At 43.1% G+C, this 18278-nt stretch overlaps 1 protein-coding gene across 1 annotated transcript in view; it reads left to right on the top strand.

Annotated features, from left to right (window-relative positions):
• Positions 1 to 17954, top strand: part of POU6F2 (POU class 6 homeobox 2) — a 498222-nt gene extending 480268 nt beyond the window's left edge. Inside the window, exons 8-10 of the mRNA XM_052639072.1 lie at positions 4016 to 4184; positions 13762 to 13930; positions 17450 to 17954. Of these exons, the coding sequence (XP_052495032.1) occupies positions 4016 to 4184; positions 13762 to 13930; positions 17450 to 17954 (843 nt within the window). The remainder of the gene's footprint in view (positions 1 to 4015; positions 4185 to 13761; positions 13931 to 17449) is intronic.
• Positions 17955 to 18278: the final 324 nt, after the last annotated feature.

The raw sequence follows: 18278 nt of genomic DNA, 5'->3' as shown, positions 1-18278 counted from the left end.
AAAAGTTCTTACTAAATCTAGGCTCTGGCTTCTCTTGTCTGCATGCAATAAATCTACTTTCTTTACACTTCTTCTAAGACAAGATCCTTCCAAAACCTTAAGAGGTCCCTCAACCAGCAGCCTTAGCCTCACTTGGGAACCTGTTAGAAATGCAAATTATTGACTCCCACCTGGACCTACTGCACCAGACACTGTGGGGGTAAGGTCCAGGGACCTGTTCTAACAGCCCTCCAGGTGATTCTGAAAGTGCTTAAATCTTGAAAACCACTAATTTCATTTCTTCTGCATCCACTTTGCCTTTACCTGTTTGGAAAGTTTCTTCTCCCCCCTACCCAAATGAAGTTCTCTATATTTAATCCCATTTGAATTTTACTGTTTATATAAATTAACTTTTTCCAATTCATCTATCACATTCTGGTTCTTCATTTTATCCCATTTCCAAGATGCTTGTCACCTTCACTTATTTTTATATCAATCGTGAATTTAATTAGAAGATGCTTTGTTCCAGAAACTGAAATATTGTTAAAGATATACTGCATTACACAAGGAAGACAGATGAGGAGCACTGGCACAGAAAATCCAGAAAGACTTCAAAGTGTGCCTACATCTATTTTTGTTGAATACATCATCAGTGTCAACCAACACAAACAAACCAACAAAGCCAGCCTATGAGATGCAGTAAGAAGCATAAAGCTTAAGGGACTCTGAATCCTATTTCTGCCTGTCTCTCATACCCTGTGTGGGATGAACATCCTCACATCCTTCTCTACTTCCCTGGATGAAGCAAAGCCCCAGGCTAACATGAACTGCCCCTTCCTTTTCCTCCTTTTTGGTGGACTTTCCGTGCCTGTATTAATTTGCTAGAAATGCCATAACCTTAAAATCTTGATTTTTTTCAAGTAAGAACTTTTTAGAATTTTTATGGGTTATTCTGAACTGTTTGGTTGAATGCTGGAAGGTAAGCAGGACCCCAGTGTTCTAAAAAAAGTGTTCATTTCCTTTGGACAAAATACTTCTTTCCTAGATTCTTAGTTATCTTAGATTCATCTCTTTCTTTGACTGTGTAGGCATAGAACAGACTCTCAATAGAGCTACTTTGTTTTCCTCTAGAACTCCTTCTCTTGTGTAGACTGAAGCCTAGTAATTTTTCTTTACTGAGTTGTGTATGAGAAAAAGAAATTTAAATTGATTATTGTCTTATCCAGTTCCTTGATGGTACTTTGCCACACCCAGGGCCAATAAAATATTGATGAAATGGTAAAACCAAAGACTAGCTCATGATTCAGTAACTCAAAACGGTGCAAAGCTTTTGTCAAGTAACAATATTTAGAAGGACAACTCAATAGGTTAGAGGGGATAGACTGACATGCAAATATCCATCACATTTTATTAAGCAAATTAAAAATAGATTTAATCTTCAGTGTGTGTTCCTACAGAATAAAATTTACTGGATTCGATTGTTGATTATGTGCTCAGCAGATTGGCTAATTACTTTAGGCAGATGCTTGTCGCATATTAATTTGAGTTCCATGTCAATTACAACTACCTTACTTCACAATCTTAGCACAGTGGAGTAACAATGAGGATGTTCCCTTGAGATGTAATTGCAGGAAACAGTGGAACAGGACAGCCTGGGCATCCTGGAAAGAGCCCTGAACTATGGGGCGAGAGCCTGGATTCTAAGGTAGACTCATGGTCTTGGGAGAGTCACTTACTTCCCATAATTGTGCCAGCTATATCTGTGGCATAGAGCTAGCCTGTGAATCTGGAGAGCAAAAGCATTGCCACAGGGTGGGAGGGGAAGGAAAATAGGTCCCTAAATACATTTCCGAAGTAGCACATGATTAACAATTGTTTGAAAGTAGAATGTTAATTGATGCTTAAAACCACTTTAGGGAATTAAAAAGACTATCGACCACAGGTGTTGGTGATGCCGCACAGCAGCTGGAATTCTTATACATAGCTGGTGAGCATATCAATGGCTCCAGCCACTTTGAAAATCAGTTTGGTAGTTTCTTTAAAAGGTAAATGTGCACTTAAGGTATGACTCAGTCATTTCCATAGTTTCACTCATAGGTATTTACATAAAAGAAATGAAAACACAGGGATACACAAAAATTTGTCCATAAATGTTTATAACAGCTTTCTTCATCATAACCCCAAGCTGGAAATAACCCAAATATCCATCAACAGATGAATGCATAGACAATCTTCGACATAGATATGCATACAGATATATAACAATACTATACATATTTCTCAGCAATTAAAAAATGACTTACTGGTATATCCAACAAAACTGGGTAAATCTCAAAAACAGTATCTGAGCAAAAGAAGTCAAATGCAAAAAAGTACATACCATACAATTCCAGTTTTAGAATTATGCCAAATGAGTACATGTGGCAGAAAGCAGCGCAGTCCCTGTCTGGGGCCAGGAGTTGGAAAAATTGATTACAAAGGCAATTAGGGAACTTTATAGAATGATAAGAAGGTTCTATATCTTGATAATATGGTGGTTTCACAGATGTATACATTTGACAAAATTCATCAAACTATATGCATTAAATGTATATATTTTATTATGTGTAAATTATATCTTGATAAAGTTGAATTAAAAAAACTGAACACACACACACTGGGAAAGCATAGACAGATGTGAAGTTGAAATCTCCAGGCTGACTCTTAGATCCTGAGGAGGTGGTCAAAGATCAGTGCCTGTTTTGTAGTTGGCTCTCTTTTCACCAAAGTTCAGGGCCTGGCCTGATTCCACTCCCAGACTGACTTCCTTTTATTAAAAACCTTTTTTGAAAGCCTTCCTACACCTCTGGGAGCTGTGATGATGGACATGAAAGCACTCTGGGAAGTACTCTGTCTAATCAACAAAGGTGGCCACTGCTGAGGCTACTGGTGCCCTCGTGCCAGGCCTAGGGCTGCCCTTCATCAGCTTCCCAGAGGGTCAACACGTGGATGGAGAGAGACCCCTCCCAGGTGTCCAGGTGGACCCAGAAGCTGTGACTGTCCTCCTTTTCTCTCTCCTTCCTCCCTTCAGTCGAGGTTCTCACCTCCCAGAACCAGAGCTCTTTGATAATCTGGATAGAAGTCATGAATACAATGACCACCTTCCTTACCGCACATGAGACTTGAAGTGAATTCTGACTTGCGGCGCTGTGACTAAGAGCTCAAGCCCAGGGATCAGACTTCATAGGTCTGGAGACCAGCTCCTCCACACCTGCCGAAGGAAGACACCAAATCCTTTAAACTCTCTATGCCTCAGCTTCCCTGGTGGTAAAAGAGGGGTCAGAATAATACCCACTCCACAGGCTGATGTGAGAGTTTTAAATGTGAGAGCATGACAATGCCAAACAAAGTTCTGGCACAGTGTAAGAAAGTGACAACCAAGAGGGACAAATATCAATCAATACATTTGTCCTGACTGCCCCTATTTCTCTCTCAATTTCGATAGGATCTTAGAATTATTTTTCCCAGCTCCACAGTAATACACCCAGACTCTGGTTTGAGAGAGCAGGAAGTTCCCATACACACTCAGCCTAAACTGGAACTTTCCTAAAAGCACCAGTTACATGAGACAAAATGATTGGGCACAACCCAACCTTGATCTTGAGTCTTGCGGTCTAAGTTGATGGCAGGTGTTATATTTTACCTATACGTACTCAAGAAGCCTGTCAAGCACCCTGGAATTGCATGAACAGGCAGAAAGAGTCCAATCACATGTGACGGTCAAGAAACGTAGAAAACTAGATGCTTCAGCAAGCCAAGTAGGAAATTAATATATTTAGAAATACTAATAAAATGCCTGTCAAGGAAGCAGCCACATAATATATACAAAAAAAGAAAGAAAACAAAACCCTGCCTGTTGTGCAGGGTGTGCATTATTCCAGAGACGTATATATTCTTAGAAATAAAATGATTCAGCCCTGATAACACTTCTATTCCCTGGCATTTTCCTCCTAATTTTTTCATGCCTTTGTGTATTTTTTTACATCCCTCTGCGTAGCTCCACCAACCCTCCCAGACGTCAGTGGGTCAAGCAGCCTCCCAAAGCAGTCTTCTGCACCTGGCTCACAGCCAAGCATCCATGTCTCAAAGCCCCGTCCGGCAGGCTTCCTCCTCTTCCTCCTCATCCTCCTCTTCTTCAGCTTTGAGCGTGGGCCAGTTAGTCAGCAGTAAGTATCCTTTCTGGCTCGGTTAAATCATGGTGGCCTTCTTGTTGCCTAATTGCAATGCCTCTCTCTCTCATCCCTCCTATCCCTTCCTCCCTCTTTCTCCCTCTGATCTTTCAAACAGAAGAGAAGTTTCCTGGCACTGGTAGGTCAATATTGGGATAAAGTCCATGCCCAGGGCCAGTGGTTCACTGGGGAAGCAGACACCTCCACACCCCATCAATGAATGCATGGAGAGGCCGTTTCCACCCCAAGATGCCTTCTGATGGCGCTGAGTCAGTCTGGCCGCTTCAGAAGGAAGAAACTGATCAGCTTTCAGGGCATGAGCCACATAGCTCAGGACTGAAATATCCAACAACAGGCACTCAGCCGGCAGGTCAAGCTGCTTTTCTGTGTGTTTGAAGTCCCTGCCATTCTATTTGTAGGTGTCAGAAGAAATAAAAGAGAGTGTGCCTATGGGCAGGTGGTGTGTGCACCACGAGCTGCCCCCAGTGGTGCGAGGGGGAAGCTGCATGGGCTGGAATCTGATGAGAAACCTCTGAACAACCATTCATAAAATAACATGAGCCTGCAGGTCTGCTTCCCTGAGCAGGCCATGTAGACATATTTTAGAAATGGTAAGTGGCCCTAGGAGAAGACAATGTATGTATTAGATGCAAATAGATGAATGTGACAATGATCTAATTTAATGTTAGTTGTTCACCTTTAGTACAATTTTTACCTGTATATAAAATCACAGAATAGTGCATGAATTATAATTCTCCAGGCACCAAAAGCCCAACAGCTACAGGTTTAAAGGGCTACAGCACTGCAGAGGCATCTGTGGCACAAAACAAGGATATATGTGAGTATCTGTGTTTGGTCAAGTGTCATGAGTGACCTGTTATAACAGGAATAGTAGGGATTCTCCATATCACGGGCCAAGTCTAGAGATGCAAGGCAAAATGGAGGGTTGCCATGTCTCCCTCACACACACAAGCAAGCCCTCCAAAAATATACAGGTACATATATACATACGCATGCATATATGGATGGATGGCACTTGGTTCTGTCTTGCCATTTGTCTCTAGCTGGGCAGAGAAGGATTAGCCTTTTTCAGAAATTAGTTACAGAGCTACTTAATGGACCAAATGAAATTTCATTTACAGAGAGGCCAGTGGGACATTCTATGAGTATAATGAGTGAACCATAGTCCATGTCCTTGAGAGCAAATATTAAAAACTGGGGAAAAGAGACTCCTTTACCACGGGCACTTGAGGCAAGAAACTCCAAACTCATATGCAGAACCTGAATGAGGTACCTTCTCTGGGAGATACAAGAAGGTCCAGGACTATACCTACCAGGGTTTGGACTTTATACAAACCCATTGCTGGGCTTGTGACTGCTACAGATTTTGAGCATTTTGAGCATAAACCCAATATAGAATAAATAATACATGGAACAGCTTCTGATACTGATTATTCCCCAGCAAACTTCCATTTAAGATTTCATTTGTGGACTTCCCTGGCAGTCTGGTGGTTAAGATTCCATGCTTCCACTGCAAGGGGTACAGGTTTAGCCCCTGGTCAGGGAGCTAAGACCCTACTTGCTGTGTGGTGCGGCAAAAACAACAACAAAAAAGACTTCACTTGTAAAGTAGAGTTTTCAAAGCACTTTCAATATTTTACCTATTTGAATACTCACAAAAAGTAATATAAATTATCATTTTTGAATATTGATGCTGGCATCAAATAGATCCTGCAAAATACAATCCATCTTATGTCAGAGAGGCCAGATTCAGTCTTAGTTGAGAGACCTTGACACTCTATGACAAATCTCCTCTGTGACAAAGCCAAGGTGATAACCCAGGTAGTCAGATTCAATGGGTCATACACATTCTACACACCACTGCTGCCCTAAACAGACAGGACGCTTTCACATAAATTCTATCCAGTGCAATTTGAATGATAAAATACATCAAATCACCTGAATATTCGAGTAATTGTTAAATGCCTGAACCCATATCTTATAATTAAAGCACAAGATTTTTCTCTGAGCCAATATGAAGAGAAACCCTAGACAACTTTTGTATTTTGAAATGTATATTCAAGCATGCAATATGCATTTAAAATTACTTTTGTCTAAGATTAAACTTTGCCAACTTTGCAGATAGGCTAATGTAGGGAGACCCAACCCTATATTTCAGATGTAATTGTTATATACAGGTTAAATTATAGGAGGGAAAACGTGTTTTAGTCAGAGGATGTCAACTTAAAATTTTTAAATGTGGAAAAAAAACAACCACAACTTACTTTTTGAGCACCACATATATGTGAGCACAGGAATAGAAACAAAGAAAGAAAAAATAAGCAGGATGTGGTCCCTGCTCTGGGGGAAGGTCATGAACTGATAACAAAGAAATACAGCTCCAACAAAGGGAAACAAATGCTATGGTCAACATATGAATAAGGCCTATGGCAGTACAGTGGATCGTGATCTCAGTTTTGGAGACTGAAACAGAACAGAAGGACATCTGAAGTAAAAATCCTTCAATAAGTTGAATGGTTAATGGATCAAATCCCTCCACTAAGCCAAGGCCATAGTTTGAACCAGGTCAAACTGGATTTGAACCTATGGTCAAAACCTTGGGGAGTGAACCTTCCTAAGTCATGGTCAAAGTGGCCTGATGCTGGGGAACCTGCCATTGCTTCAAATGAATGGGAGTGGGTGGGGCATCCATAACCTGCCCTACTCCAGACGAAAAAATACAGAGTTAATACCAAGCATGCATGCATGCTGGGCTTCCCAAGTTGCCCTAGTAGTAAAGAACCCACCTGCCAATGCAGGAGACACAGGAGACTTGGGTTTGATCCCTGGGCTGGAAAGATGCCCCAGAGGAGAGCATGGCAACCCACTCCAGTATTCTTGCCTGGAGAATCCTATGGACAGAGGAGGGTGGCAGGCTACTGTCCATAAGGTCACAAAGAGTTAGACATAACTGAAGCAACTTAACACGTACCCTCCATCTATTATCTGCAGAATAAGGTTGAACAGAAATGTGCATGTTCAGTCGCTTCAGTCGTGTCCAACTCTCTAAATCTACAGACTGTAGCCCGCCATGCTCCTCTGTCTGTGGGATTCTCCAGGCAAGAATACTGGAGTGGGTTGCCATGCCCTCCTCCAGAGGATCTTCCCAACCTAGGGATGCACACTCCTTAAAACATCTGCATTCTTGTTCACAGCACTGCACAGCTTGCCCTGTGTCAAACCTTGCTCAGCCTCCACAGTCACCAGGGGTAACTACAGGTTCCATAAGCAGAGTTATTGGAAAGTCTAGAAGAGCCAAACAAATGGCAAAGTCCCAAACCAACTTAAGATTTACATAGTACTTTTCAAAAACAAGTAGACATGGGACTTTTGTGTTCTTTTCTGGGTTTGGTTTGGCTTTTCAGGGAAAAAGAAAAAAAACAGGCTTTTCTGGGTTTGGTTTGGCCTGTCAACTCAATTCTCAGACAGCAAAAGGACTGAGAGCTAATATAAAATAAAATTTAAAAAAAAAAAAACCAAACTATAAAGTGAACCTAAAGATGCCTGGTGCTAAGGAATTTTTTTAAAACAACAGCACAAAAAAAGACTGTCATTCATACCATTCACACCTGAAGACTGAATTGTATCTGCTTTGAAAATGAACTTTTCCTGCTACACAGAAGTAACAATATGGTAGTACTGGACGCCATAAAACAACCCTGGTTCCTTTGTGGACTCTCTGAAGTTTGCATGCTTAAGGATCCCAAACAACTAACAAACTTAAAAAAAAAGATGCCTGGTGATAGCTATGGCACAGTGGGACCCGTGATTCATTTGATCAATTTCACGCCATTTTCTACAGCTCAATAAAGTCACCACATTGTAAGCAGGCTGTTCTCCCAAATTACATTGCACATTCCCAAATGGTTTCTTATGTCTCAGAAATATTTGGTAAATATGCCCATTTTTGCTGTGAGAGTAGCACTAAAAAGCAGATGGATATTTAGAAGGCAGTGGATTCAGACTTGGCACCTTCTTTATATTAAATATGCGTTTCTTCTGTAACAATCCCACAAGCAGAGAGTGTAGAAGGGGCGTGTAGGTGGAATGAAACTGTTGGACCCTTTTAGCAACCCCTTATACTGATGTCCAGGGGAACAGTTAGAAGGAGCTAAATTTTGAAAATTAAACAAAATAACAGTCCTGGCCCATCCTGAGCACTCAGTTCAGTATGGGCTCAGTGACCAAGGAATCTGATTCTATAGAACAGGTTCTTTTCCACACACTTTGCATTTAGCTCCCATGAAAATCTTTTATTGTTAAGCCCATACATTCCAGATTTGGGAAATGTCATCATTATACTTAAGGGTTGCTGCCAACATTCAATGCTAGGTGAGCCAATCCCTACATAGGCTGATCTTCTGGCTCCTTTAGCAAGGCTCAGATTCAGGGTGAAGCCTGGAAGTCTTTGCTTTCTGACTCTATTTAACACTGAGTAGGCCAAAAAGTTCGTTCAGGTTTTTCCATTAAGATGTTACAAAAAACCTGAACTTTCTGGCCAATCCAATGTATTGGACCAAATTAATCTGAAACAAACCTCTATAAGAGATGCATTTGCACTCAGATGGTAAAGCGTCTGCCTGCAATGCGGGAGACCTGGGTTCGATCCCTGGGTTGGGAAGATCTCCTGGAGAAGCAAACGGCAACCCACTCCAGTACTCTTGCCTGGAGAATCCCACGGGTGGAGAAGCCTGGTAGGCTACAGTCCATGGGGTCGCAAAGAGTCAGACACTACTGAGCAATTTCACTCACTCCCAATGCAGAGAAATACCAAATTGGGTTTCCCTAGAGCTGGATTCAAGGTTCTGGATTCACTTCTGGGGGGACCTGCGGGTTCCACCTGAAGTCCCCATCAAGGAGGCCTGAGATTCATCCTTAGGATTAACCCAACCTCCACAGAGCCAGGAGAAGGAATGACACGTTGGAGAAAGGGAAACCAGACTGCCTGATCCCAGGGTGGACTGCCAACCTCTGGGCCAGATTGAGAGCTACAGTGACCTTCTAGGGAAGCTTCCATTTACCAATCTCCATTCATCTTTCATTTCCTCTCTTCAAACAGAAAAGCATATAACCATTAAGGGGAACTGGCCAACAGTCCAACAGTGGAGAGAAAACCTCAAGCACTTAAAACAGAAACTTTGGAACAAAAAAAAAAATTGCATTTTTTTTTTAAATTAATTCAACCATGTTATGGACACCATCTAATGCATTCTCCCAATGCGGGAAAACAAGTCCCACATGTTGTAATCAGAGTAAAACTTATATTCATCTATGCAAACACTGTCTTGCACAAGTCTGGGGATCCATGGAATGAAACCATCATAATACATCTGCCATCTGATTTTTATGGATAAGAACAATAATATAAAGAAAGCCAAGCAGCTCATCTCCAGCAATCAACAAACTGCACAAACAATGAAATACTGATTTTCCCTCCCCGGGCCTTTGTCCAATAGACCATCACCCTGTTTCAATTTCACCATAATTCCTATCTTACCAGCTCTCTAAGTAGAACCAGGAAAAAGACAAGAGTGGGAAATGGGTGAGATGAGGAAGATGTGATGAATGTTTGTTTGGGGTCTCACAGAAGTCTGTGGACTCAGGGGGCGGGGCACTCACCTCTCTGAGCTTCTTAGATAATACACCCAACTGGTCAGTGCAAGCAAGTAAGAGGTCATAGCTTTCTTTTCAACCCTGATTATTCTCAGTGATCTGGTCAAGAGCAACCTGCACAATCACACACAGGAATTTCATGGCTGATCTCAGGGAACTAGTAAGGAGATAAACAATAAAGGCAAGGAAGACATAAGCTGGAAGCATCTTGCACAAAATTACATCTGAAATCATAAACCTGCCTGGCATCGCGCTGCCAACTCAGGTGGACCCTGGGACTAGAGTCGACCCCAGAAATCCCTCCAGATTAACTCTCTTGCTTCCTGTTGGTCTAGAGATGGGGCTAATGTAAGGCAACAAATTTACTTCCCTACCTAGCTTTGCTCAGAGAAAAACTCTCCTCTCAACTCCAGACTCCACTAGCCACCCAGCCCACTGACTCCCAGACGTTTGTCACTTGCTATGAATGGTTGAGCCAGGAGTGGAGGCAAGGATGGGGTGCCTACTGAGTAGTCTTTCTGGCCCATCATCTTACAAGGTGGTAGAGATCTCTGTGGGGTGGAACCTGATGAATAATGATGGTTAAGCATTGAGTGGAGCCATGCAGTGGATGCCACATCCAAACTCCAATTGGCCACAACTACAGAGAAAACTTCTGACCCTGGGGTCAGTAGGTCCTCTGCATCAGAGTTGCCCGTGGTACCTGTTAAAAATGCATGTCCCAGGTCTTAACAGGTGACTTCTAGACCTACTGAATTAAGAAAACCACTGTCCTGGGGTCTTCCCTGGTAATTCAGTGGCTAAGACTCTGCACTCCCAATGCAGGAGGCCCCGGGTTTGATCCCTGGTCAGGGACCTAGATCCCATATGCCACAACTAAGACTCAGACCAGCCAAACATATTAAAAAAGAAAGAAAGAAAGGAAACCACTGTCCAAAGCCATGTTGTTACAGGAAAGCGTCCAGCTTCCATTTCTTTATCCTCAGTTTTGAACCTCCAGTGCTCATACTTGCAAAGCCACCAGTTCCTCTTCCTTTCCTCCTGGAGAGAGGCTAAGCCCCCTCTCCCTGTGCCCCCGTGCTGTTCTGCACCAAGTGTCCCTCCCTGTTCTACACCAGAGCTTCTCGACTACTAGTTTACTATTGCCTCCTCCCTCCACAAGGAGCTCTTTTAGACTTTTCTGTCCTAGCTGGCCCCCTTCTTCAGTGAAATGTTAACACCACAGGTATGCCACACACTGGCTCTGTTCATGTACCTCAGCCCTTTGCGGGAGTGCAACAGTTGTACTACCTAAGACTTTTCCACCTTCCCCACTGCCACCTCAGAACCAACTTCCACCCCCTTGGGAAGGCATGCTCTAAAGGCAGGGTCACAAGACAGGCTCAGCAAGGCAGAAGGTCAGAGCAGGGCTGGAGGTAAGGATGCAGAGTAGCTGAATGGGCAAACTGAAGCAGGGCCAGCTGACTGATTGTGCCCAAGTGTAAGTGTGGGCCTCGTGGACCAAATCTTCTAACATCTCAAAGAAAAAAATGACAAATTAAATTTTTCATTTGAAATCTCCCAGTGGTTAATGTTGTCAAGTAATTCCCCCAAATTGTACACACTCAAAAAGCTAAGTTTTCTTTGCAAGATGTTCATTTGCAACTCCTGCTCTAGGAATTTTTAAAGGAAAAAACAGCAGAGGTTCTAAACTGCTATGTGCATGGGCGGAACTTCCCAGAATCCTTAGCAAATCCTCCCAGCTGCTCCAGGTGCACTGCAGGTGGGAATTAAGATCCAGAGGGAAGCCCTCACCAGGCACAGCCTAAACAAGTCTTCATTGACCAAGCGATGCCAGGCTTCTGGGTCAGTTGGGAGAGAAAAAGCAGGATTATAATTAATCTCAACAGCCAATCAGTTTTATAGTCATCTTCTGCCCTGTCCATGGACATAGATTTTCTTTATTCTAAACTGAAATATTCACCACTCACAACACAAGCTCTCCCTCCTGCTACCAAGCTCCCTGCAGACCCCCCACAGTGCTCAGCTCCTCCTCACACCCATGCCTGTTTGTACCCTGCTCCTATGGACCAGAATATTCTCTGAAAGCTGCCCACTGGGTAAGACCCAGATGAATCCTCTCTTCTGTCACCTCTCCCTTCTCTTAAAATTTCGATGTGGGTGCCACACTGCTAGTTCTTAACTGTAGGCAACCTGGTGTTTTCCTCTCTTTTTCATTCATAATGTTGAGCCCCAACACCCTGTAGACAGCAAACTCCATAGAGGCTGGACCTGCCTCTTCTCTTTCTCTTGCTCCTTCTCTCCACTTATTAGGATTCCCAGGAGTCACTTAAAAAATACTTAGAGGGAATTCCCTGGGAGTTTAATGGTTAGGACTCTATCTACACTTTCACTGCTGTGGGCCAGGGTTCAATCCCTGGTCAGGGAACTAAGATCTTGCAAGCTGCACACCCAAAATCAAAACAAACAAACAAAACATAAAGAAAGAAGTAGAAATATTTAGAGACTAAAGGCAGTGATTATACCTCTTTTCACACATCTTTCTTCCATGAAATTATGCTTAGTGGCATGTGAAAATCATACAGGACTTTGTTTTTAATGAGAAGGTAGGGTACAGTGTACACATTCACAACTGATTTTACTGACAGATTCCATTTGCCCTGTAATGTGAAAATCTATACAAGGAAGCTTCAAATCTCCCACAGATGTTAACATCTTTATTTCAGGGTTCTTGAAAAGTTGACCCTGGGGGTACAAATGTTTGTTTCTTGTCATGATAATAGTAGTTTCTATAACCCTAACCCATAAGACTGATAGAGTCCACCCCAGTTCCTTAGACAATTCCTGGAATGGACTGAAACTGGTGGGTGATTGTGCAGAAAAAGGAAAAGAAAAACTTTTCACCTAAGTCCAGGGGAGAGGTGAAGAACAATAGAGTCAGCTTGTAGGGAGAATGGCTTCGCTCCAGGAAGGATGGTGCTACACTTGGAAATCTTCCACCATCCCCAATTCATGCTGTCTCCAGCTTGGTATAAGCTTTCATTTATCCAGGGATCAGTAGCTGGGGGTGGGGGGGTCGGGGGGAGAGTTTCATTCTCCAGCTGTTGTGTCATTTCCCTTGATAAGTCCTAAAGTGACTGCGTTATCTGGCACCAAAGGAGCCTTCCCGCGGTGGGCATTTTTTATTATGTGCCCTTTCAGGGGACAAAGACATCTGTGTCAATAAATTGCTATGGGGCGGTGGGGGAGGGGCGAGGGACAGTGTTATTCCCACAATTTCATAAGTATGCTCTTCTTAGGGGCTAATGTGAACACAAGAAATTAGGCATCTGTTAGCCTGATCAGTGATCAGATAAAGGAAAATACAAAATACTATTTTTCTCCAAGGGCAATTTTTAGCACTGAACAGTCCAGTTAAGACATATCAAATAGAAATCTTTTCATCTTTCTATTTTTGCATGATATCTGAACATATTTATGGGCAAAATGGAATTGCACTCCCCCCATAACTGGTGTGTCGTCCCCCCGCCGTCCCCTGCTGCCCCCACCACCTCCCCCCCATCCCCCCCACCCCCACCCCCCCCCCCCCCCCCCCCCCCCGGCACTGGTAGTATTTGCTAAGCTCTAAGGAACTCACTCTTGTATTGTAGAAGTGGCTGGATGGGTTCACTGTGCTTTTCATCTGGGACAGAGCTATCTCAAAGGATGATTGGTGCAGGTGGAAATGAGTTGAGGATAGGGGCTTGCGCTCCACTCCAGGGAGACAAAAAACATTCTGCCATGTGGCTTCCCCACCGCTCTGCTATTATAAAATGAGCCACTCTCTCATCAGCCGTCATGAACACATAGTACTCAGATGTGCGTTGATGTATTGATCCTGTTTTTAAAAACATCTCCACAGATCCTCAAACGGCTGCGGGTGAGGTGGATGGGGTTAATCTGGAGGAGATCCGAGAATTTGCCAAAGCTTTTAAAATCCGGCGCCTGTCCCTTGGCCTGACCCAGACTCAGGTGGGCCAAGCCCTCAGTGCCACAGAGGGCCCCGCGTACAGCCAGTCGGCCATCTGCAGGTAACCCGTGCTCGCATGCTGTCACCTCTCCCAGCCGGCCCGGGCCTCGTTTGTCCTCTCGGCTCAGCTTTTCTTCTTCGGGTGGGCAAAGCTGGAAGGGTAGAGTGTGGGAACAAAGTTTCGGGTAGCTATGTGTTGGGATTGGTGATGTTGATGGAAATGAAGTTGCTAAAGCAGATTTGGGGGGCTGGCTTGATAATGCCCATCAACTCACAAAGAACTTCCAAGGTGGTTTCATTGGAAATACATCTCCCATCACCCCCACCCCCGCCCCTCCCTGGGGCCAGAGGCTTCCTTCAGGACCCACAGCCCTACATAGCTGAGATTCACTGTTTCCTGTGTGTGGACTGATGCTGTAAAGCTGCCAGTCCCAGATGGTGTTAATACTCTCACCATTTCTGCTTCGGAATGGCTCTCTAGATTTTCCAAGAAAACACACCTTGGAAAAAAAAAAAAAAAAGAAGAACCATCTTGTGACCACGAAGGATTTTTCTAACTCGTCTCACCAGACACAACTTTAAAAGCATGTTTTTAAAAAGAAGCAGCTGCTTTACATAGCTCAGAAAAGCATAGTGCGAATTTGGCCTAACCTAGCCCACTCCCTCCCCAAATTAAATACATAAATGACAGAAGCCAGCCTTGGTTGTGTTCGAGTTGATCTGGGTCAAGCCGCCAGAAGCGGACCCCGAGCATGCATGTGTGTGTTGCACTAATCCCATGTTTATGCATGAGGTAACAAAGGCACTTCAGTAAGAGCTTTTTCCTCTTGGGCAATGTCTTATGAGTCCTCCTCCATCAGGAAAAGCCAAGAAACCAACTCTAAACTCATTTAAGTGGATTTTGTTCTTGGTGATCCATGAAATGCTGTCTTTTTATCTGCTCTTTATACTTTTAATGTATTCCCCAAAGGACGGAAGTGTACTTTTCCTGCAGTTTAAGACTAAGGTTATAAATAACATCAGTATGGGGTAGTAGCTTGCAGCTCACATTTTGCTCAATGATTTTCCATAAAACCCATTGATTGTTGTTAAATACAAAAAGCACCATAGGATCCTCTCACTTCTATGGTCTCCCCTACTGTTTTTTCTTATAAGATACCTCCCTGTAGAAAATAACCTTTATTCAGTCTATACAAGGCTACTACTGCTGGGAAATTTGTTTCCAGGCTTGTATATGTTATTCCAAACAACATGTACTGAAGCATCAACACTAACAAGCAACATCAAATGATATGAATACTGTTGCTCCCTGTTGGGAAACATTAATTTTGTTTCATCTCGACAGGCTGGTGATAAAGGCTGCCACAGGTTTTGAAGTTGTTGCCCAAGTACTATTGTTGCTAAAGTCCTCTTTGGCTTATTTTTAGTCCTAAAATGCAATTTTCTTCTCCTGGTTGAAGTTCTGTGTAAGGTTTTCACTGACACACATAGTATTTCTTGGGCATTCCCAATCAAATATGTTGATTTCTAAAATCTCTTTTGGAAGCCAAAAAAAATTATGGCTGAAATGAAAAGGTGACTTGGCGGGTATTCACTGTTTAATAGAAAATGGCAGATGGCGACTTTGGGGCCCTTTTCTAGCTCCTAGTGTTTCAACAGGGTAGTTTTTAGAGCTAACTACCAAGGGGAAAAAAAAATAGAAGTCTTAAAAGAGACCAAGATCTGACAATGGAACAACTCCAGTTAATTTAAAGTGTGGGGAGGACTCTGCATCTGCACACGCTCTAGTGTCACTCTCCCCTTATTATCTGCAGGGACTCCCTATTTTTTTTTTTTTTAAGTAAGGCTTTGACAAATGCCCCCACATCAGAGACACAGAGGAAAACACACCATCAGTAAACCAGACATCCTTATCACAACCTTTATCCCCCATACCACAGCACTATAAAGCCTGTTGTCATACTATCAAGACTTTACCTTTGGGAGTTTTGCAGCAAATGATGGTAAAGTGTAGTATGTGGCAAATGAATGCAACAATGAGCGCTTTAGCAGAGCCTGCCACAGGGAGCCCTCATTAAATGATAATAAATAATTAGTTCATTTTACAGTGGAAGCAAAATGTACTTCTTTCCTCTTTGACTAGCCAAAATTTGGGAGTTTTTTTAAATAAACAACTTCTTGATCTATATGTGAAAGGGAATGCTATGGGAATCACACTAAAATTTGATACTATTGGTGCTGCTTATCACAACATAAGATATCTAAAATGGGATGCCAAAAAATAAGATTAAGGCACATAAAGGAAGCCTATCCTTTTGTGTCCTTTTGCAAGCATCCTCCTAAAACATGCTGTGACAAGAGCAGGTTCATTTTCACTCTATGAAAAGAGTCAATTGTAATAAGATGCACTCTGCAGTCAGAAGGTTGTTTTTCAATAGCGTTGAACTTGAAAAGCTAGAGGAGAATGCTATGGATCCAAAGTTGTCATCCTGGAGGGTTGTGCATTTAGTATTAGAATAAACAAACAAACAAATAAAAGGAATGGGTACTGTATTTCATTGAGAGTGTGTATGAATTTGATACCAGAATGACCTCTTTAAACACTGTATATAATTTTGTCCAAGATGCTTCATATTTTTTTAAGTCAGTGTTGCAAAGAATTGCTGATGGCAATTGATATATAGAAGACCTCATTTACAGAAAATGATATCATTCAAGTACAGTTTGCAGATATAGCACATTAAACACAGCTTGATACCCTGGTGCAAAAGTACACCATTACACTGGACGGTGTTGAAAGGCCTGAGGTGGCCCTAGCACTTCCAGGGAGTGGGGGGTGTTCATAGTAATTACAATGTGTCCAGCTGTTTGAGTCCAACAGTAGAGTAACAAGGGGTTATGTTTTACCTGAAAAGGGAGCATGTTGTTAACTTACATATGGTGAAAATTGTTTGTTACCAGAGAGAGACACAGATGGGAGGGGGCTTAAGGGAAGAGAAAGAGATTAAAATGAGACACAAAACAGAGATGAAAAGAGAATCATAAAAGAAACGTGTCCCAGTTGCCATCACTGATGATTAGAATGGATAGAACGTTTTTTATCATCAAGTCAGTGGGGGGGATTGAAGGAAACCAAATGGAAAACATACAAAGAATCATTTTAAGCAAAAGAACATGACAGCTCTTGTCTTTGATGTCACTTCCTGGCATTAATTTTTGCCTTAAGGATTCTGAAGTTTGGGGGAATTGGTGCTGGGTGGATTCAAAGCAAAGCTCAGATCTCAAGCATTTTCAGGAAAAAGATCTACGAGTGGTTTTTTTGTTTCTGTCATGGTGGCTTCTGTGTTGTGCTGTGTCCACCCGTGCTCACCTGGTCTTCATGTGGGTGTGCGGGCTGCATGTGGGGGGCATGAAGCATGCAGGCGGTGGGCGCTGGCTTGAGCGGGGTGGGCTACCTTGCAGCTGGCTGCTTATCTGGAGTGAATTCGCTCTGCCAGTCAGTCAGGCAGGCAGGCAGGCAGAAGGCCCACCCTGGCAGAGGACTCAGTGTAAGACTGTTCTTTCTCAATTTTCCCCCCAGACACACCATCCTGAGAAGCCACTTTTTCCTACCACAGGAAGCCCAAGAGAACACTATAGCTAGCAGTCTGACAGCCAAACTGAACCCTGGCCTTTTGTATCCTGCCAGGTTTGAAAAGCTGGACATCACTCCTAAAAGTGCCCAGAAGATCAAGCCGGTGCTTGAGCGGTGGATGGCTGAGGCTGAGGCCCGCCATCGAGCAGGTATGCAGAACCTGACCGAATTTATCGGGAGTGAACCGTCCAAAAAGCGCAAGAGGCGCACCTCCTTCACGCCCCAGGCCCTTGAGATCCTCAATGCCCACTTTGAGAAGAACACACACCCCTCTGGGCAGGAAATGACCGAAATTGCCGAGAAGCTGAACTATGACCGGGAAGTAGTTAGAGTTTGGTTCTGCAATAAGAGGCAAGCCCTGAAGAACACGATTAAACGCTTAAAACAGCACGAGCCGGCCACAGCGGTCCCTTTGGAGCCCTTAACAGACTCGCTGGAAGAAAATTCCTAAAGAGACACCCACTCAAAATCAGAAAAAAAAAAAATCCACGGAAACTAAACTCCACCCTTGGGACTTTATCCCATTACCAACCCCTCCCCACAAAAAGAAAAAAAAATTACATTAAAAATAAATTTTAAGAGAGCCCCAGTCATCACCCTTGTAAGTAAAAGACTAAGAAAATTACCAAGTGAACAGGATGGTTTATACACCTTCATGGGATTTTCCAAAAAAGAAAAAAAGAATTTTTTGAAAATTTTTAAACAAGGAGTACACCACATTGCAGGTGTCGGGGGGAGGATAGGTCCCTCCCGCACCTGTCTCCCCAAAGCCAGT

The sequence above is a fragment of the Budorcas taxicolor genome, chromosome 4, assembly GCF_023091745.1.
Source record: "Budorcas taxicolor isolate Tak-1 chromosome 4, Takin1.1, whole genome shotgun sequence".
NCBI lineage: Eukaryota > Metazoa > Chordata > Mammalia > Artiodactyla > Bovidae > Budorcas > Budorcas taxicolor.
Note: the sequence above shows the minus strand (reverse complement) of the source record. Positions and strands in the feature narration are given on the sequence as shown.